The sequence below is a fragment of the Magnolia sinica genome, chromosome 7 (assembly GCF_029962835.1).
Source record: "Magnolia sinica isolate HGM2019 chromosome 7, MsV1, whole genome shotgun sequence".
In the NCBI taxonomy this organism is placed as follows: Eukaryota; Viridiplantae; Streptophyta; class Magnoliopsida; order Magnoliales; family Magnoliaceae; genus Magnolia; species Magnolia sinica.
Window position 1 is genome coordinate 85,361,993 of NC_080579.1, and position 22,798 is coordinate 85,384,790.

General features: G+C 40.7%; 1 protein-coding gene across 5 annotated transcripts in view; it reads left to right on the forward strand.

Annotated features, from left to right (window-relative positions):
• Positions 1-22,798, forward strand: part of LOC131251596 (THO complex subunit 2) — a 105,759-nt gene that overhangs the window by 70,347 nt on the left and 12,614 nt on the right. For all 5 annotated transcript variants that reach the window (XM_058252413.1, XM_058252409.1, XM_058252411.1 and 2 more), the window contains 14 exons: positions 10,028-10,108; positions 11,036-11,249; positions 11,353-11,592; positions 11,674-11,754; positions 11,854-11,973; positions 12,082-12,141; positions 13,364-13,491; positions 14,535-14,631; positions 14,727-14,855; positions 18,079-18,182; positions 18,463-18,643; positions 19,218-19,399; positions 19,604-20,210; positions 20,384-20,488. In XM_058252413.1, coding sequence (XP_058108396.1) covers positions 10,028-10,108; positions 11,036-11,249; positions 11,353-11,592; positions 11,674-11,754; positions 11,854-11,973; positions 12,082-12,141; positions 13,364-13,491; positions 14,535-14,631; positions 14,727-14,855; positions 18,079-18,182; positions 18,463-18,643; positions 19,218-19,399; positions 19,604-20,210; positions 20,384-20,488 — 2,329 coding nt within the window. The remainder of the gene's footprint in view (positions 1-10,027; positions 10,109-11,035; positions 11,250-11,352; positions 11,593-11,673; positions 11,755-11,853; positions 11,974-12,081; positions 12,142-13,363; positions 13,492-14,534; positions 14,632-14,726; positions 14,856-18,078; positions 18,183-18,462; positions 18,644-19,217; positions 19,400-19,603; positions 20,211-20,383; positions 20,489-22,798) is intronic.

Consider the following 22,798-nt stretch of genomic DNA (forward strand, 5'->3'; position numbering starts at 1 on the left):
ATGGCACCCCAAATCTGTAAAATGCACATTAATATGTTCTACTATGATTAACACATCATATGGCATGATTAAAACAACAAAACAATCATTAAAAATTGATTTTTTGAATTTTAAAAAAAAGGGGCAAAATTCATGCGTAAATAGAAAAAAATATTTAAAAAATATAAAATGGCACCCCAAATCTGTAAAATGCACATTAACATGTTCTAATATGATTAACACATCATATGGCATGATTAAAACAACAAAACAACCATTAAAAATTGATTTTTCGAATTTTAAAAAAAAGGGTCAAAATTCATGCGTAAATAGAAAAAAATATTAAATGGCACCCCAAATCTGTAAAATGCATATTAACATGTTCTACTATGATTAACACATCATATGACATGATTAAAACAACAAAACATATTAAAAAAAGTATAAATACCTATTTTTGACAAAATTCTGAAAAACGGCCCACCGAGCTTCGATTCAACAAAATCCGCAATATAATGTGTTTTTTCCTCAAATATCCAGCTAAGGTTGGTAAAATTTAGTAGTAGAAGGAGTGAGAAAAAGTTTGGAAGCAAGAAGTTTCAAAAAAACAGCAAAAACATTGCTTAAAATGCAAAAAAAAAGTTACCATTTTACAAAAAACCATAACGGCCGATACGACCCCGAAACACGTATCGGCCATCACTATTACCGTTACGAATCGGCCGATACGTAAACGTTTTGGCACACCTTGATGGGGATAGATGGCGAGAGGGAGGAGGAGGTGACATGTGGTGAGGCTAATGTAGGCGGGAGGGTAGCGGTAGGGAAGGTGTTGGCGAGAGAGGATGATTATCTGGGGCTTTGCCATGTGGGGTGGTGGATGTCAGGTACGAGTAACGGAGTTGGTTGGTGGTGGACATGTTTCGGGGGGAGTAGAAGGCTTGGGGCATATGCGTACAACTAGTGGGGTGGTGACTCATGCGGGTTGGGTGACAGGCTTGGCACAGAGGGAAAGTGCATGATGACACGTGTGCGGAGACTAATGGCTTGCAAAGGGAGGGTGAAATAGTGGTGATTGTTGTGTCATCATGTGTCCTGGTCAAGATTCGAGGGGTCCCAAATGAGGCCAAGTTGATCTATGTGAGTTCTTCAAGGTGCATCGCTCGTGTGGAGGACCACTTATGTCCTCATACATGCATGCACCCTCCTTTTTTAAAGTTATTTTCATTTGAGTCTCTCTCGCTAATGGTGTTTGAGGATAGCAGGGGAGCTGAAGCTGTTGGAGTGAGTGGTTTGATTTGTTCATCGCTTGGTTTTTCTCCAATTTCATAAGGCAACAGATGGTTTCTCCCCTCAGATGCTATTGCGAACATCATTTGTTTGGCGAATGAAGGTGTGGCTTGCGGCCTGGCATAAGGAGGGTGAAAGGTCAAGGCAAGCTTTTGTGGCGGCAACAAAAGATCGAGAATGGCAAGAATTGTGAAACTATGGCTGTTCAAGGACTGCATTGTTGTGACGAGCCTTTGTTGGAGGCGCTCAACATTCCTCCAATACAAGCTTCTATGGAGGTGTGGACGAGAATATCAGGCATGGATCGCCATGAAGCTGTAGTGGGCTGATAGAGGGGAGAAAAGTAGAGCACATTTTGATGGCCATGGGTGTGCAGTGAATCAAATGCGATGGGTCCCTTTGGAAGATGGTAGGCATAACGTTTAGAGACTGTATGCACTGTTCCAGTTCATGGAAGAAAGAGGAGCTCAAAAATTGATGGTTGAGCTTTAGAAGGAGATTCAGAGATCCCTAGAAGTGCGGAGAGAACTGGTACGACTTGAGTCTTTAGTTAATTATGATGTTAGAATCCTCTTTGGTGGTGAGAGAAAGGGAAGAAGGGGAAGGATGGTGTCCCCAATGAAGATCCTCTACTAGAATATCAGGGATTGGGGTGTCTGCAGAATAGAGAAAAGGTGAGAGATCTCTGCCATAGATCGAAAACCCAACTTGCTATGTTCAAGGAAACCAAGCTTCAAGGTATTAATCAAAAGATGATGGATTTGTTGCGGGGTGTGAGAAGTAAATTTTAGGTGTCTTTTGGGCTTTTGATGGGATGTTCTTTGCTATGTATGGGCCCAACCAAGATGTTCAGAGACCTTTATTGTGGAAGGACCTCAAATGAAGCACATGAAAGATCGAGGTTTTTGTATGAAAAGTGAATGGTGGCAGAATTACTTGTAGCGTGCGAGATTTCTCTAGATGAGTGGAGTGTCATGAATTGGTGGATATACCTTTGGGGAATGTGAGGTTTATGTGGTCAAATGGATAGGGCTGTTATGACCAGAATTAACAAGTTTTTTGGTTTTGGTGAAGTGGGTGGAACAATTCCCTTTAGTGTGTCAGTGCGGCCTTTCAAAGTCTACCTCTAATCACTGGCTGATTTTGCTGGAAGTGGATGATGACTAGGACCCTAGACTGTTTAGATTTGAGGTTCCGTGGCTTGAGGTGTAGGTTTTTCTTCTCTGTGACAGAATGGTGGGTTCTTTTGTGGTAGAGGGTTATACAAGGTTCAAGCTTATCTAGAAGTGAAATTGTTAAAAGAAAGAACCAATGCTTGGAAAAAGGAAGTGTTGGGGAGTCGGCAGGTGGAAGTGGAGAATATTCTTAAAAGAATTCAAGTTATCAACATTAAAGAAGGTGAGGAGTTGTTGGATGTGGATAGAGCTTTGTGGGTGAACTTATCTTTTGACTACGTTAACCATCTAGAGGAGGAGATTATGTGGAGGTAGAGGTCGAGAGCAGTTTGGTTTGAGGAGGGTTATAAAATCACGAACTTCTTCCATAGTATCACTAGTGCCTGAACAAGAAATAACAATAATATTGTTCTTGTGGAAGGTAGAAAGAATAGAGGAGAAAGATAAGTCTGTGAGGCAATTATTCAAAACTAGAACTTGCTAACCAATGAAAACGGGGTGAGGTCTCGGTTGGATAATCTAGAGTTCAATCAGATTTTTGCTGTGGAATTTACTTTTTTAGAGAGTGTTTTCTGAAGACTTCAAAGCCGTCGTGGTCAGTGGGGAGGGATAAAGCCTCGGTCCAGATGGGTTTACTTTAGCTTTCTTTTAGGTGTTTTGGGATGTGGGTTAAGTTTGATGTGATGGGCGTTGTTATCAATTTTTTTTTTTTTTAGTGTCAGCTCTCATTGAGCCTATGGGTATCTTTTATTGCTATCATGACAAATGTGGAAGGTGCGGAGTCCTACAAACTGATTAGCTTGATTTGGGGGCCGTATAAGATTCTTACTAAAACGTTAGCGTCAAGATTTCGAGTGGTCTTTAGCGATGGTGATTTTGAAGGTCTAAGGGGCATTCGTCGTGGATAGGCAAAGTTTGGATAGTGCATTTATAGCGCATGGGTGCATTGATTCACAGTATAAGGCAGGAAAAAAGGGTAGCAAATTGGGTATTGAGAAGGCCTATGATCATGTTGATTGGGACTTCTTAAACTACATGCTTGGGTGGGTGGGATGTGGGCAAAGGTGGTTTCAAGGTTGAAAGTCAACATTTCCAAGAGCAAGGTGTTGGGTGTGCACATGTCCTTGGAAGAAGTGGAGGATCATGCAAAGGTTTTTGGGTGTGGTGTGGTTTCTTTTCCCTCATGATAGCTTGGTCTCCCTCTTTGCGATGGCAAAGCACCTTTGGGATAAGCTAATTGAATGGGTGGAAAGGAAGTTGCTAAGATAGAAGAGCTGTTACTTGTCATTGGGTGGTCACACCACGCTTAAAAAAGTGGCTCTATCTAACATGCCGAGTTTCTTTTCATTGCTCTTCAAGTGCCCCTCCGGAGGGGAGGAATCTTTGGAAAGATGTAGTTGCAGGTAAGTACGGGATTGAAGAAGGGAGGTGGTGGGTTAAGAGTTCATCTCTGTATAGGGGGTCAGGATTGTGGAAGGCAATTGCAAGTTGGTTGGTAGGTTCGGGAGGGGGCTTGCTTTTCTCTCAGGAAAGGGGAGATGATTTGATTCTGGGAAGATGTATGGCTTGGGGATAGTTCGCTTCAGTGACAGTTTTCAAAGTGAGCTGACCTTTCTCTAGGGGAAAATGTTCTAGTTGCTCTATGTGTTTCCCTATGCGGCCTTGCCGTTGGAATTTGCATGACAAGGAAGTGGAAGAGTTCATGAGGCTTCAGGAAAAGCTTCAAGGGCACTCCATTTTCAACTTGCGGTATATTTTAGTGCTTTGCCTAACATCTAGTCTCCCACGTCAAAACCTCAGAATTGTTTTAAGGTGCTTTGAGAGGCCCTTCAGGTTACGCACTAATCTCTGGAAAGTGAAATGCTTAGTATTGCGTCCTAAGATCTGTTGTCGATGACCTTGCTTTGTAGTTAGCGTCAGGGTATTAAAAAACGGATTATGTAACGGCTATTACATAATAGTAATGGTGGGAACTGTTACGTGTCAGGGCCCGTTACAGATGCTGTTATGGAAAAATGAAAAAAAAACCCTGTACAGGTTCTTAAATAAAAAAAGAAAAAAAAGAGAGGCTGTAATGGCTTTACAGCCTATATTATAATGGTAAAGGTGGTGCCCATTACGGACACCGTTACTGTTATTGAATACTTTGGTTAGGGTACAAGAAGAAAGTTTTTCATAAACTGCGGTCTTCCATTGGGAGCAAATCCAAATGCAGTCTCTTCTTGGGACCCAATTATGGAAAGATTTGAGAGAGCTTTCTTTGTGGAAATGAAGCTCAACCTCTCTTTTATCATGTTCATTATAACAGCTCTACTAACTCCCCACCTTACATAATTTTTTGCATGTCTTTGATCTTAGGGTACTTTTGTTTGTTTTCTATTTTCAATCTTCGTTGCAGGTTAAGGGAAAGATTCATTGCTATATTTAAGAGATGCTTTTCTTGTTGCAGTATCCCCTTTTTTGTTAATTTTTTTGGTCACATTCACCAATTGGTACCTAGCAGAGCTATTAGGGAGCCAAGAGTTTTTGTCAGAGTTATTTTTTGTTGGTTGCAACTTACAAGATCCTTTTGACGGGGACATCATGCGCACGCGCACACCCCCCACCCTACGCACGTATTTGAGGAGGAAAGCCCCACTATCGATCTGGATCGATGACGATATCTATGGAAGACCTCTTAGTTAGGGGGCTGTGCTATGGAGCATTGGAGTGGACCTGATCATCATGTGGATTCCACCATTGGATCTCATGATTGTGGTCCACTACCGTAGATGATCTATGATTTTGAGTTTTGGTTATTATCATTATTAGAAACATCATGAACAGTTTTGATTACGTAGATCAGTTGTTATTTTTGTTACTTCATCTCTAAGTATTAGTATGCGCACATGGCCCGGCTTTTGGGGGTTTGTGGTTTTCTTATAAATAGGCAACCCCATGTAGGTTTTTTTCCAATGAAGTTTATGAATAAAAATTCTGCGTTTTTTTCTTCTTCTCTATCTCTATGAGTTGAAGAATCGAATTGGGTGCGAAACCCTCCCTTCCTCGAAGGGGTAATTACCGTGGTGCGGAGCCACAATCATCCTAAATCATCCTTACTTCCTACACCCCACATCCATCATCTTCCACAACCCTCCCATATTCAGATTCACCCTTGTACCCAGGCTTTCATCCACAACAGATTTTCAGATTCTGGCCCATCAGAGGGGCTGAAACTTCGGTGGAGCACCACGCACAAACCGGGTAGTTAATCAACACAAAATTTGGTATGGAAATAGGTCTTCCCTGGCCGATCCTACCATAGGAATCGTTTTCCGATTTCATGGGCCCCACACACATGCGGACAAGGAATCACCCATGTGTTCCTAGGTCTGGTTGCTGTCCACACGCGTGGATCACCTCAGGTTCCATCTTTCCTTAGTTTCTCTCCTCTCTCGCCTTAAATCCAAGGCCTTAACCCTAGATAATTTCAAATCCCAAATATTCTCAAATTTGCAAACTCTAGATTTTCCCCCAAATTAAAACATGGTGAATCTCTTGAATTGGGGAACAATCCGTTGTAAGAATGGATGAATCTTACACTCCTTTGGGCATTGTTTGGTTTATAATTTTATTTGATCTAGCCCTAAACTTGTGTAGGCTTGGACCCCCGTAGATTCTCCTTGTTGAATGTTTGATCATATGTGGGACATGGAATTTTGTGATTGTTTAAAATTGGTATGATCTAAAGCTTGAAATCTTACATGTCATATTTAATTTCATGTCCTGCATCAAATTTGGTATCAGAGCTTAGGGTTTTCATAGGGGAATGCATTGCATGTTTAGGGTTTTGTCTATTCATGTCTATTTTGCATCAAGTCTCATCATATAGGGCTGTTTAGGACCCATCATTCACAACATGGATTGCTGAATTTTCTATTGTCAGAAAATCCCCAATTTTCATGGTTGAATTTTTTGCTAACGAACTATTTGGGCAGTTATGTTGCTGGAATTTTAGTAGCATTGTGTAGTTTCCCTCATATAGAGTCCTATAGGATCATTTAGTCCCATTTAGATGCATATAGTGTATTAGAGGGTCTTTGAGTTGAGTGAGTAGTTGTATGTCCACATGCACTGGTCGTGGTTTTGGCTTGCACCCTACACTAAACATGGAGCAATTGCAAGAGTCAATGAACAATGTAACCCGGCAGTTTGAGTCTTTGGGTAGGCGCTTGGAACAACGTATTGACCAAAGCTTTAAATAACTTAATGCATGCGTCACCCAACTAGAGACCTCCGCCCGGGCAAACCCCACCATTGGGGAAGATGCCCAATCTCAGGCAGGTGGTCATGAGGATAGATGAAGGAATGGAGGTAGTTGAGGAATTGGTCATGGGCGCGCACCCATGCACCCATCCTGCGAGGGGCATTATGATTACTATGACCCAGTTGCGCAACTCCTCCAGGGAGTTAGAGTAGATGCCCCTACGTTTGATGGCCATTAGGACCTTAAAGCTTTTCTAGATTGGTTGGCGGATATGAACCACTATTTTGAGTGGTACAATATGTCGGATGCTCGTCGAGTCCAATTTGCCAAGATGAAGCTTGTGGGCCAAGCAAAGAGGTTTTGGGCTACCGTGGAGCGAAATAAAGAAAGGTCGAGGGAGGCCCCAATAGTCCATTGGAGAGAAATGAAAGAAACTCTTAAGGAAAAGTACCTCCCTTTCTCCTATCACTTGAGGTTGGTTGAAGAATGGCAATCCCTTCGACAAGATTCCATGAGTGTGGCTGAATATATTGAGAAGTTTGAAAAGTACTTGACCCGGTGTGAAGTTGATGAGGATCTCGTACTCACTCTTGCTCGTTTTAAGACGGGCCTCCGTTCTGACATTAGGAGACAGTTGCTCGCCAAGGACATAAACACTCTTGAACAGATGTATCAAGTAGTGTTGGAGGTCGAATAATACCTCAAAACACCTGTGGAAAGGCGGTTTGAGCCTCGCGATTCTGGCGCTAAGGCCAACCCTTCTGGGGCTAAGCCTAGCACTCGATATCAATACAAGCCTTCCAGTAGTGTTCAATTTGGGCCCAAGGATGATAAGGGTAAAGGAGTTGTTGGGTCTAGCTCGCGTAAAAGTGATGCAACTAGGTGTTTTAGATATCAGGGGTTTGGTCACTTTGCCCACTAGTGTGACACGAGAGAGGGCACCAAGGTGTTCCTTATTGATGGGTAAGTAGAAATAGTGCACCCAGAAAGTGATGGTGAGGAAGAAGAATATGAGCCAGCAAAAACTCCTAGTGATGGAGAAGAGGGAGTGCAAGAGTCTGCAACCCTTGTAGTTGTGCATCGCTCCTTTACTCAAGTAAAGTATAATGATGATTGGCGCCGCAACACGACCCTCTATACTTACGCAAAATGTGGTGATAAGAGCTGCAAGATGATCGTGGATAGTGGCAGTTGTACCAACGTGGCATCAACTGGCACTGTGAGCCATTTGGGCTTGAAGCTTGAAGCCCTTGGGTTGATGAAACTTCTAGTGTGGTCTCGCACCGGTCTTGTTCCTATTCAGTTTGGATCATATAAAGCCACACTTTGGTGTGATGTTGTTCTTAGGAAGCCTATTGATGTTGTCCCTATGTCTCTGTCCCATAGGTCATCAAAGTCTGCAGAGTCCTTTGCACATCACATTCATTCATTGCATCAAGAAATCAGGCGAAAGATCAATACTAGTAATGAACATTACAAAATTTCTACAGACCAACATAAACAGTTCAAGGAATTCAATGTAAGGGACTTTGTGATGGTCTGCATCAGGCCAGAGTGGTACTCTCAGGGAGCCATTCGTAAATTACATGCGCGTAGCGCTTGACCATTCAAAATTATAAAACGAAACAGTCTCAATGCGTATGTGGTAGATCTTCCACCTCCCATGAGAATTAGTTCCACATTTAATGTGGAGGATCTAGTTGCATTTCAGGGGACCACTGATACATTGTCCAGCCTTGCACCGAACCATCCTGATTCCCCAGACCTTTCCCTTGGTTCATGGCTTCTTCCCGACCCATCTTCCCAGCCTCTACCTCCCATATCTACCCTTCCCACACCCAGAGAGGAGATAGAGGATATTTTGGACCATCAGATAGTATTGACGTTGGACGGCGAATTTCAAAAGTTCTCGGTCAAGTGGTAGTCATGCCCAACTTCAAATAGTGCGTGACTCGCTGAGGAGGAGCTTCAGAGACTCGATCCTGACAATCTTTGAGCGGTGTGATTTCTAGGGTAAATGCTTACTTTTCTACTGTTTATATCCAGGCAGTGTGACTGTTTTTTAATTGATCAGTAGTGGCATTTCTTTAAGGCAATGGATTGTGGTTACCAATGGTCCAATACTAAGAACTGATTTCAGGAATTCTTAGCTGCTACATCACAGGTATCATTTGCCTCTCTTGAGACTCGACAAAAAGAAATTTGCAAAGGTGCAGACATGGACTTGATCTCATTCACCAAGGAAACTCTCTTCCAAATGGAGGTGGAGTCCACAGCAGCCACACATAATTTTTAGAATCTCCTTCCATAATGAGGCCCCCCCTACTGCATCTGAAAAGGGAAATACCCACTTCAATCGCCATCAGGATTGCAAAATTATATCTGTCTCCCAACGGACCCAGAAAAATCCAAAGGGATGGTACCTTTCTTGTCCCTAACAGCTCCTCTAATGCTGGTTTTGCCCAGATTGCCCATGGAACAACTATTGGCATTTAAATTCCAAATGTGGGAAGGTGCAATTTTGAACTGTCAGTCGTCTTTCTAGGATCAAAAGCATCTTGAGTTACAGATCTCGTACTTCACTTAAGGTCTAAAAACATCAAGCCTTTGGATTTATTTGTGGTGAGTGGAGAGCCCCCATTTTGATTCCTAACTGTGTGACATTTTATTGTTGATGTTCATGTAACTGGAATCACTGGACATATAGTTTTGAACTTTGTTTCATGTTTACGGTAATTAGATGGCCCTACTGCACTGTAGCAATCTTTGTAGAAAAAATTCTCAATATAGTCATCTACAGGAGTGCAACCTGGATGGAGACCAACTGCCCATGTTTTTTTTTTCTTTCTTTCCTTTTCACATGGCACAATCATTACTAGTAGGTTAGCCACTATCCTGAGCTTGGAGTCTCCAAACCTGCTGCAGGTAACAAATTGATTGTCTTACACAATTCTCAAATCTTATTGTGGTTTTGTTTCTTCTCCCTAGATGTTGGTATCTTTTAATGTACAGATGAACTATTTACGGGTCAATGTTACTAGGAAAAACATAACACTTGAATTAATGGAAGTATAGTCTTTTATCCTATCTCTGTTATTATGTGTTCGCTTTTCTGTGTTTCCTCTTATGAATAGTGTGTTGCTCTTTTCTTTGTAGTCTATGCACCAATAACTGTTTCAGTCATTTCTTCCCACTTTCGGCAACTATAGTTCTGGCAGTGGTGTTGTAATAAGATAATCATCTTCATGTTCCCTTTAAAATCGCAGAATATTTCTTCCATATCCTGTGTCGTTACTTCCAACTTTGCTTCTTACATCTTTATTTACTGCCTTTTCAGGTGCCATGCACACATAATGCTTGAGCGTCTCTCCCCACTCAGTCCTGTTGCACATATTCAAATTTGCGAACGCTTATTTAGGTATTTTCCTTAGCCTGTCTTGTGGTCTGGCTGATGCTAAACTGTTTCTCTGCTTTGGATATCTACAGTAAATATCTATCTGGGTAATCTTTTGAAAAAATAAAAAAAGATTCCTGGTTGTCCAAGGTTTAAAATCTAGAAACTTGAGACAGTTGATGAGGACCAATCTCAACTTGAAAGTTGTTCGCGAGTACTTCTGAGTGTTTATGCTCTCTGAATCGTAAAATCAAATCAGATGACTTCTCCATTGTCCTGGTCGAGGTTTTTTTTTTGGGTTAGCTTGTTAGTACACACCCATGTCAGTACACACACTCCATGTTAGCCACCCCCGCTAGGGATCGATACCATGACCTCAAGTGTTGAAACGAGGTATCTCCACTCAGTCTGCCAGTTGAGGTATGGATCTTGGTGTCCTGGTTGAGTTCTTTACTACTAATCTTTGAAAAAAAGGGAGTTAATTACCACTCCCTCAAGTTGTAAAAGTTTTTTTTTTTTTGAGTGGTTATGTAAATCTTATTAGAAAAGAACGAAGGGTGACGATGGGATATCAATGCCCCAAAACTTACAAAAAGCTAGACCAAAGAGACCTGAGCTTTATCAATCACACCCTTCATCTAGTTGAAAAAGCTTCATCTGGTTCCATTGTAAAAACCTGGGTAAATAAAAAGTTCAAGAAAATTTTTGAGTACTTTATGACTTATGCACTTTTTGGAACCTGAAGCTTTAATTTTTAGTTAACTCTGCAACTTTCACCACTCGATTTAGCTTTTGAACTATTGCACGTTGTGATAAATCACAAATTAATCTATTAAACTTATGAAAATAGGTTTTTTTTTTTTTTTGGTGACGCCTGCAATAAGAAAGCGATGATATTGGGAATACTTATTTTTTTATCCTTTCTATATCATACTCTGTTTGCGCCTGTAGGATCATTGAGAAGTCCATCTCTTCTGCATATGCTACTGTTTGCGAAACACATCTTCGAAGCTTTGGGTTGTCGTTAGGACCTGGTTCTGATCCCATGGAGTCAAAGGCCTTGTCATTGCCCCAGAGCTCTTTCATCGATCTTCCAAGAGAACTTTTCCAGATGCTGGCTTCTGCTGGACCTTATCTCTACCGTGATGCTGTACTGCTGCAGAAGGTTTGTTGGATTCTTTCCTGTATCCAGTGTAATTCCATACATTAGCACTTTAACTTTACTGTCTAACCACATGCAATGACCATCTTCAACTTCAAATGGGCAGGTGTGTAGAGTGTTGAGAGGGTATTATCTCTCTGCACTAGAGCTTGTAGGTACTTCAGGTGCAATTTTACCTGAATCAGGTGACGGTGTGGGTCGAGATCCTCGTCCTCAACTGAGAGAAGCTCGTTTAAGGGTTGAGGAAGCTCTGGGAACTTGCTTACTTCCTTCTCTGCAACTAATTCCTGCAAATCCTGCGGTTGGGCAGGAGATATGGGAACTGATGAGTCTTCTTCCATATGAGGTTGGAATTTCATCAGTGCTCTTTGTTTCTTTGCATCTGAGATTATAATGCATAAAGACATTTCTTGGTTGAATCTTGTAGGCACGATACCGTTTGTATGGTGAGTGGGAAAAAGATGATGAGCGGATTCCGATGGTTTTGGCAGCAAGGCAAACTGCAAAGGTAGCTGAACACTATTCGTTATTGATCCATGCTTTGTATCACTGTGGCAACTTTCAGATGTTCTCAGTCAAATTTTTGTTTCACTTAATTACTATGCAGCTGGACACTAGAAGGATCTTAAAAAGATTAGCAAAGGAAAATTTAAAGCAATTGGGTCGCATGGTGGCGAAGCTAGCTCATGCTAATCCAATGACTGTACTTCGCACTATTGTTCATCAGGTCTTATCTTTTCTCCAGAGCTATTGGTTAGGATTCCTTGTTCTTGATTAGTAGGTATGTTTCATCCAGAAGATAACTTATACATGCATTGTGGACCTTGATTTGTAGATTGAGGCATATAGGGATATGATAACACCTGTTGTAGATGCCTTCAAGTATTTGACTCAGGTATGGTTTTCCCCATATGACATTTTCTATATCCTTTTAGTTTCCGGAAAATCGTCCTACACAATAATATGGTTTGTTGCACAGTGATGCTCTATTTGCTGCTTGATGTAGCTGTTAAGCAAGAAAGTTTGTAGTCATGCATTTATCTGTACGTATTTTGTGTCCTTGATGATGGTGTTGGGCCTTTCCATATGTAAGCTTAAGATGTTATGAATGGTTATACTTATTTTTGAGGTCTAGGAGTTTGGGTGGGAGCAAAAGAATGAATAAAGCATGCCAGACGGAGAAGGATGATGCCAATGGTGAACAATACATTTCATGTATACCCTTGTTACCAATGTGCTACCAAATAAACTGAGAATTTTGAGCATTTTGAACTAGGCAACTATCCTATTACTGAACCACCTATTCTTTGCTTCTCCAGGTGCTAGAATGGTTTACTTTGAACTTCGATTCATCAAACCTGCATCTACTTCTATCTTCTTCCTAGTATGCAAGGTCTGGTCCAAGTTTGTATTCAAGCATTAGGCAAGACTTCTGGTTAGGAAATTCTTCATGCTTGTGCAGGCATATGTGATTTGACTGATTTCCATCTCCACCTCACATCCAAGTCCAGGAGCACCCTCTTTATACCTTGGATTGATGCATTCATGATTCACCATTGGCTACATCCTAAATCTGCCTCCTTGTGAATGCCCTTTCCATTGTCACCATCGTCCAAGGCTTTATCCCAATTTGGGGTTGGTTGAATCCTGTTTCGCCATTCGATTCTATCAAGGGCTAGACCTTCATATAAACCATAGGTCATCAAGTCCTTTCTTACTACCTTCTTCCACGTTGGTTAGGCATCTGACTACTTTTTACTGGTCCAAAAATTTGGCTCTGGAGCTGAGTCACAAGTTAAATTGGGATTGCTTGGATAAGTCACAAGTTAAATAATTCGATTTAGGCTTTATGATATTTCATCCTGGTTTTAGCTGCTTTCCACTAATTTGCAGCTAAATGAGTTATGTTATTGTTCCGGATTCTCTTTTTGATGAGATGACTACTTTGCAAGATACAAACTTCTTTAGCCTCGTGTTGTTTGTTAAGTGTCTTTCTTCATTCTTCTTGGGTATTTTTTTCCCTTCAAAAGTCTGGGTTTATATTTGAAACTCCCAAATTCAGGTTTCTTACTTGTGCTGACTGCTGAGCTTTGCTAATTGTGTCCTCCCATTTGCAGTTGGAATATGATGTGTTGGAATATGTTGTCATTGAACGCTTGGCACAAGGTGGACGCGAGAAGTTAAAAGATGATGGCCTCAATTTGTCAGATTGGCTTCAGTCGCTTGCTTCCTTTTGGGGCCACTTGTATGTACTGTTAACTTAAGTGGCGTATTGTGTGTGTGTGTGCGCGCGCTAGTTGGATGGTAGATTAGCGGTCCAACCAGCTGAGCATCTCTTGATATGTGCGTGCGCGCATGCCACATTTAGGCATGCTCTAGTGGTATTGGTACCACCATAAGCTTATGGTGGTACTTGGCAGTTGTGGGGTCCACATGATGTGTGAATGGCATCCAACCCATCCATTAGATATGTCACATCAAGTAAACCCAAGGGCCCAAAAATCAGCCACATCGGTGAATGAGGTGGTCCATGGCACAGTCAAACAGTTGGGAGGAGATGCCCACCCTTGATTTTCACTGGATCACACCTGAGTTGCAAAACCCCCCATGCACACCAATGGTGGGTATCCCCTCTCAAATTGTTTCCCGTGGTGTGACCCACCTGAATTGTATTGGCCTGATTTTGGGCCTTTGAGTTATGAACCAACAGATGGTCCATAACTTTCTGTCTTTTGTTCTCAAACAACTGAAAACCAGTAAAAGAAAACATCATTGTGCAACACTTACCTTTAATTTTTTTTAAAAAATTATTTATTTATTTATTTTATTTTAAATGCTTCCGTAAGTTTTCTTAACCCAAACTCCAGACATGCCTTTTCAAAGGATCGACTTGAATTGAGCATTTTTAATTGTTTCTTTGCTGTAAATGACTTTCATCAGCACAACAAAACCTGTCTCACACATAACGATGATTAAAGTAGATTCCACATGGAAACGGCATACTCTGCAGCTTAATGAAGCTAGTTTGCTGGTCATCCTGTATACATCAAGCCTGTATGTTGTGTAGACATGCTAAATAGACACTAGATAGTCTCTCTGTCATTCTAAATGATAAAGTCATTAAGAGAATGTAAAGAATAAATTTAATAAGATTAGATATGGGGCTGAGCTTGCTTGCTAGGTCATTACCCAATGTTTATATGCAACTAATGGAGGTGGGAACAAGCAGCAATTTTGGCATATTAGTTATGAAGATTCGTTTAACACTGGAGTTGTCGTCTGTTGTAGGTGTAAGAAGTACCCTTCAATGGAGCTAAGAGGTCTTTTCCAATATCTTGTTAATCAGTTGAAGAAGGGGACAGGAATTGAGCTTGTTCTCTTGCAGGTATTTTGAGAGGCTAGAAGATTATGCTATTTACTAGAATTTTTTGCACAAAAAATTAGACCCCTCATGGATTCTGATTAGTGAGACTGATGCAGGAGCTGATACAGCAAATGGCAAATGTCCAGTACACTGAGAACATGACAGAGGAACAGTTGGATTCCATGGCAGGGAGTGAGACCCTACGGTATCAAGCTACTTCATTTGGGATAACTAGAAATAATAAGGTGCGTACATGCATTTGTCTACCATTATGCCTAACTTCCATCTTTTATATACTTCATTTTATATACCCACTGTCTTTCAAAATTAAAAAATAAAAATTACATACCCAGTGTAAAATTTGTCTAGCATTATGCCTAACTTCGATCTTTTATATACTTCATTTTATATACCCACTGTCTTTCAAAATAAAAAATAAAAATTACATACCCAGTGTAAAATTTTACTGTTATCCACTATTAATTATGTGGCTCATCATCATCATCATTGCCACCTTCACCTTCCCCTAGCAATTTGAGGTTGACTAGAGATTGGCAAACGTTTTGTTGATTGACTGCACACAGGACCTCAAGCTTCCTCCTTTTACTCAGGCTCTTGGATAGCAGCCATGGTATAGTCTCAAATTTTAATGTGGTAAATCATAGAAAAAAAAGGTATGAAGTACCTTCCTCTGTCCATCTAAAGGCATATAAGATTTTGAGTCCCTTTTTGGATGCTATGGGAAGTGGTAAGAGTTGAAGTAGAAGTTGAATTAGGAATATCATATATGTAATCTCGTTTAAGTGACACCTGATAAACGTTCTGTTATCAACAATTAATAAATTTGTTTTCTCCTAGAGAATATTGAATGTTGAAATCTAAAATCAACAGTTGGAAAAAGGAGGTTTTGGGTTCCCGTGAGGTCAAGATTGGTTCATTGCTTTAAGGCATTCAGGAGATTGATATTGAGTAAAAAGGGTGTCCACTATTTGAGGAAGATAAAGCCTTGAGGAGTAAGCTTTCCTTGGGTTATGAGAATCATCTTAGGGAGGAAGAAATCAAGTGGCGACAAGATTGAGGGCAGTTTGACTACAGGAGGGGGATAAAAATACTAAATCCATCTACGATATTGCAAGTGAGAGGTTGAGAATTAATAGGAACAGTAGCTTGATATTGGACAGGAGAAGAATAGAGGGTAAAGGCTCTTTAACTCTGTTCTAGGAGACTGAATTTCTATGAAAAGGTGCTTACATGATGTAATGGTAATGGTGGGAGTTGTTACGTGATATGGGGCTGTAATTGCCATTTTGAAAATAAAAATGGCCCGTAATTGCCCTGTAATGACATTTTGGGCCCACAATGGGATATGGCCCATAATGGGCTGATACGGGCCCGTAATGGTCCGATATGTGCCCAATACATTTTCTTCCTGTAAAAGAAAATTGACTGTTACTGCCCATATTGTAACGACCACAAGGCTGGATGTTATGGCCACTGTTACTATTATTGAATACCTTGGCTGCTGCACAACTTGGAGAAAATGGTTGAATGCGTCATATTGGCTCGGTATTCAGTTTTTGGTAAATGGTTTGGCTGATCAGCTATCTATGTTTTTGTTTGTAGTCGTGGCAGAGGCTGTTGGTAGGATGCTGGAGAAAGCCAATTAGGTGGGTGAGGTTGAGGGCTTCAGTGTGGAAAATGCTACTTTTCAGATTTCTTTAGTTCATTGGCGGCACAATGTTATGATATGATGCTGAGGCACTGGCGGACAATCAATCCCGTTGCGGGTTTGAGGTTGATATGGATCGAGCCCAATAATCGTTGTTTTTGCGATCAATTCCAGTGCCCAACTGGGCATTGTGGAAGGCAAGTTGGAAGTGTGCTTGTTCGGGCTTTGGTGCTCACGCCCTTTGCTGATTTTTCTTGATGTCAATTCCTTTTGGGGTGCTGTTTTATAGCTTGCTTGAGTGTTGATCTCTAATATTTGCTCCCATTTTAATAGAATTTTGCCACTAAAAAACCATATACTCGTTCATTAAAAGCCAGTTTCTGTCATTTTTATAAGCAGCCATTGGTGTATATAGAGTTGGACTTGGTATTGATAAGACATTAAAAATTAATGGAAAGCCCTAATATCTAGCTTCAGCATCACCCTCAAATTATCATTCTCTAGTGGCACATATTGATTTCAAGGAATTAACTATACCAGAAGATGCTTTCAGAGCTTCTCTGAACCCAAGAACAAGTGAAGGGCACAAAATGAGGGCAAGGCTATCAGCCCAGGTTGGAAGCGGAAACCATGGATGAACCTCTGTTTTCAATTCACTTTACTTTTCATGACCGGACATTCAGAATCTAAGCATGCATATAAACTATATCTGTTTGGGCATTTAAATATTAGATGATGGACAAACATCTATCCTGCTTTTAGGTTTTTAAATGCTCCAGACTTTTGGTGAAACACTCATGCATTGGTGCTTACACAGAACTGTTGTAAATTAATGTCACTCAATGAAGCCAATTAGCTGCAGGGATGAAAAGTTGGGAAAAGGACTCCAATGTGAGAAAATGAAAATGGAGCATTTTTTATTCTTTTTGAATAGCACCACAGATTTAAGGGAGAGAAAACAAGAGGGCGGCAGCAAAACCATCATGGATGATGAAGAATCATCTAAACATGCAAGGCCAAAGCCTCCCCCTAAAACTCTTCTAATTCCTCTGTACTGTGGCGCTGAAAATTTTGACCCCCATCGTCCAACTTACGATTCTGTGTCCGGCCCTCTGGAAAGTGACCTCTTTTGGTTCTGCTAGCATACAGAAGGTTCTATTTTTTTGCTCTTACCAAATCAACCACTATCCACTAGAAGAGCAAGATTCCCATGGACCGTTTAATTTTACCAATCTTTTACCCATTGTTGCATCTAGAGAAGACCTGAATTCGCCTCGGCATAACCCAGTCTAAGCTCGAAATGCCCGAAAAGCTGTCTCCAAATATCCCCCACAATCTTGCAACGAATGAAGTGATGATGGATTGACTCACTCTGAAGGAAAAGAATGCAGACACTGGGGATAACCATATTCCTGCTCATGAAGTTATTAATGGTGAGAACATTGTCCCTATCCACTAACCAACTAAATGCAGACATTCTAAGGGGCCCTGGATAACTCCTTATGTGAAGTCATTCTAATAGTATTAGCTTTTTTATTTGAATGAAATCTTTAAAATTCTCAATCTCTCTTCTTTCTGTTTATCTTTTCTTTTCCTTTGTTTCCTTTCATGTATTTTCTGTTTTTGCTTTTAATGAATTTCTTTGCATCCTTTAAAATAAAAATAAAAATTCAATATCTCTATACCGGCACTGATTCAGATTCTACCTGATTATATATTGTAAAAATATTGTTCCGATCATGTCCTCTGACTTCCTAATGCAAAGCCTTCAGGCATGACTTATTGCTGCTTTTTTGCAGGCATTAATTAAATCCACAAACAGGCTAAGGGATTCATTGCTTCCAAAGGAAGAACCTAAGTTGGCAATTCCTCTTTTATTGCTCATAGCCCAACACCGCTCCATGTGAGATGCTGAACAGCTCTACTTGTTAAATGATTCCCAAATAGAATTGGTGTTTTTATTATTATTATTATTATTATTATTATTATTATTATTATTATTTTTAATTTTTAATTTTTGCATTTTGCTTCATTCTTTTTCCTCATGGGGAAGTGGTGGTTTTGGATTCTAGAACACCTGGTTGAGTGATTCATATTGTAGACACTTTTGTACCACCACAATGCTCTTACCATACCACTAGTGGAATGATGAAAATAGAAAATGACGGTTATATGCATTTCAGGGTTGTCACAAATGCGGATGCACCATACATTAAGATGGTTAGTGAGCAGTTCGATCGATGCCATGGCACCCTCCTTCAATACGTGGAATTCCTTTATAGTGCAGTAACTCCCGCTACAGCTTATGCTCAGCTGATTCCCCCACTGGATGACCTTGTTCATAAATACCACCTTGATCCAGAGGTATGGATTTTGTTTAATATTCCTGCCATGTTCTTTTAGGATGGAAGATCATTATGACAGGCATTTCATTGAGCTCCACAATGTGGGCATCAAAATGTCTCTATTGTACATGCCGCACTTGTGTGTGAGCTTATGGAGTAGCCTGTGAAGGATAGTTAATAAATGAGCAACTCATCAAAGGGAAAACTTACAACAATCTGATGGTTCGATCTGCCCAGTCACTGATTTTTGGTCTATAGGTCATCCACATGATGGCCCATTAGATCAACTGTCCTGATTGTCTCACACACTTGCCACCTGTATGGTGGGAAGGGAACTTTATAGAACTTTATGGTGCATGGACTGTAATATCGTTTCTCTTTACTATTTTTCTTTTACCAGATTTATGATTCACTTGCGATTTCCAACTCCAGAATAGTACTTTGTCTAGGCATTCTTATAGATTCCCCTTGTGAATATGATGCAACTTCCATGTATTGTTTACATACTATAGTGAAGTGTGTAGTTGCGGGGGCATATAATGCAGTGACCTATATCATCAGGTTTCGGTGCATGATTCTTATTTCTCATCCAGGTGGCTTTTCTAATATATCGGCCTGTAATGAGGCTCTTCAAGAGTTCAAGTGGTTCTGAAGTTTTCTGGCCATCTGATGTTGTTGAGGAGGCAAATATGTTAAATTCAGATAAGGATTCCGAGTCTTTGATCTCATACCCTACAGTGGTTCTTGATCTTGGTTCTCCTCGAAAGCCTATCCTGTAATATTTTGTTTCAGATTTGCAATTTGATTCTTGTCATTTGCTTCCTTTGCTTCTGTCAACCCCCTCACCATGAGGTGGAGTGCATGCATGTGTATTGCCTGCACATGTGAATGTGCTGATTACTGTGTCATGTGCATGCATACATATACATGTACTTAATTTGTTTTAAAATGTATGCATCTCACATACTTACATCTACAGGTGGTCAGATCTTCTTGATACAGTTCGATCAATATTACCTTCAAAAGCCTGGAACAGCCTGTCTCCCGATCTCTATGCTACATTTTGGGGCCTTACTTTATATGATCTTTATGTTCCTAGAAATCGATACGAATCAGAAATTGCCAAGCAGCATGCTGCTCTTAAAGCCCTAGAAGAGCTTTCTGATAACTCAAATTCAGCAATTACTAAACGAAAGAAAGAGAAGGAAAGAATCCAGGAGTTATTAGATCGGTTGACTGGCGAACTCCAGAAGCATGAAGAAAATGTTGCGTCTGTGCGTCAACGACTTGCTCGTGAGAAGGACAAGTGGCTTAGTTCCTGCCCTGATACTTTAAAGATCAACATGGAGTTTCTTCAGCGCTGTATTTTTCCTCGCTGCATTTTCAGCATGCCAGATGCTGTTTATTGTGCGATGTTTGTGCACACTCTACATTCTCTCGGCACACCATTTTTCAACACTGTCAATCACATTGATGTTCTCATATGTAAAACCTTACAGCCCATGATCTGCTGCTGCACTGAATTTGAAGCAGGCAGACTTGGAAGGTTCTTATATGAGACATTAAAGATGGCTTACCATTGGAAGGTATTGTATCCTGGATGCTGATTTTGTCTCATTTCTTTTCCCCCCTCTGAAGGATGATGATTTCTTGATAATTATAAAGTTAACTGGGCCAAGATATGTTTTGAGGATTTGAATATCTGTTACAAAGATTATTATTAATCTGCTCTGAGATTTTGAAATGCCTTTATTTTCAGAGTGATGAGTCAATCTATGAACGAGAATGTGGGAACATGCCCGGTTTTGCTGTTTATTACAGATACCCAAACAGTCAGCGAGTCACGTTCAGCCAATTTATTAGAGTGAGTTCTCTGTCAATCAGAAGTTTAGAAGAATCCTTTCCACCTATGATTTTAAGTGTTTCTGACTGGAACTCAAAAAATATCTTGCTAATCAGCTTGTTGTTTTTATCATCTTGGGAAATGAGCATCTGCCTACTTTGACTGGTGCAGGCAGGCCCCACCATCATGTGTATGTGAACTCCATTCTGTGCATCCGATGCGTCAGCCTACATTAGGTCAAGGGCCCAAAAATCCAGCCCTATCTATGATTCAGGTGGGCCACACGAGTGAAAATAGTGTGAAGGGGTTTCCTCTCATATCGCTCACCTGAATCATGGATAGGGCTGATTTTTGGGCCCTGTCCCTAAATTTTAGTGTTTCATGTAATGGTTGGAGTGGATTTCATGTAATCATCACGGTGGGCCCTGAAAAAAAAAATCTGAGGTGGATGCCTCTCTTCCACTGTTTCCCTTCTTATGGCTCACCTGAATCACATTTCAGCCTGATTTTTTGGCCTTTGACCTAATTTGGAATCACGCAACTGATGGTCGGTGGAATTTAGAAATTCATGATGGTGGGGCTAGCTGAGCTTCACATCCCTTACATGAGTTTCGCTAAATGGCTTTAGTCACTGGCGCTTTTATGTAATGATGTAAGGCCATTTAGCTAGGAAATGGGTCGTGGCAGTGGGCCCAACATGGTGGTTTTTAAAAATACACTCTTGCCATCAACTGCATGACCCTATTTTAGGCCTAGGGCTAAAATATCAGCCCCATATGTGATTTAGGTGGACCACACAATTGGAAACAAACTGCAGGGTGACGCCCACCCTCCAAACTATTTTGCTTGGTGTGGCTCACCTTATTCACGGATGGGCTTGATTTTTGGGCCTCAACCCTAATTTTTTTGTGACATTTAATAGTTCAAATGGGTTTCACATAATCATCATGGTGGGCCCTAAAAAAATTCAAGGACGGATGTCTCTTCAACTATTTCCTTTGGTATGGCCCACCTGAATCACACTTCATTTTTTTTTTTCCCAAGACATAATTTGTAATCACACATCTAATGGTCGGAATTGATTTCTCTTATACATCTTAATGGGCCATATACAAATCGAGGGTGGGTGTCCCTCCCAATTGTTTCCTTTTTTTATGGCCCACCCGAATCACGGACGGGCTGATATTTGGGCCCTAGGGCTAAAATGGGATGACACATCTGGTGATTGGGGTGGATTTCACTTAAACATCACGGTGAGGCCCACTTCAGCCAGCACAACTCAAGAATGTAAATAAGGTCTCTGGACTGGTGCGCAGGAGACCAGGACTAATATATGTGCGTGCACGGATAACAACGCATAGTTGTCCCCTAAATGTTAACAACTATTACGCATAGTTTTTTTTTTCATTGTTTTGAAGTTCTATGTCTGTAATCATGTGACTTCTAATGTCTCACGAAGTTTCCCTGAAAATTCTACCATTGTCCTTAAGTTTCACTCGGACTGCAAAACTTTATCCAATATTTGCAGTATTTCCTGATATATTCCATGACATTTCCCATTGTGAAGGTGCAATGTCATTTGGAATATCAATATTTAAGGCATTGCTTAACCATAATAGTCTGTAATTCTATTTATACTCTTTAACCGACAAACCTACTATTAACCTACCATTCCAAGAAAGTTCTGAACCCAAAAAAAAAAAACTACGAAAGGGATCCATTATGGGTCTGATGTATGGTAAACAGCCTGGTTGTGCAGTCAGACATGGCTATCTGTGAGACTCAAGTGATTGCATCAACAGATGGATATGGTCAGATCAATCCTTTCGTGGGACACCCTTGGATCTGTGGATAGGTCCTGATCAGTTAGCCGCTACACATCAAAGGTGCAGATGAAAGGTGTGAACCTGTAGATCAATGGTGGATAGGGAGCATTCAACAGTGAGGTCTTGGATTTGACCCATCTTACCTATTTAAGAAAATGAGAACTGAAAAGAATATATTTCAATTGAGGATACTGGCCAGGTAGGATTATGTTGACTAACAGAAAACTTATCTAGATCAGCATCTATATTCAAACTTCAGAGCTATCCAAATCAAGGTGTTCTATAACGGTAACGGTGGCTGTAACGGCGACCACCATTACCTTTACGATACGGGTTGTAACTGTTGTTATGGCCCCTGTAACGACCGTTATGGTCTTTTTATTTTTTTTGAAAAAAAAATAATCCTGGAAACCTGTATTTGGCCCGTAATGTTGATTAAAAAGTATGGAAAACCTGTATCTACCCCATAACAGAAAATTACTGGGCTGTTATGGCCTTTATAGGG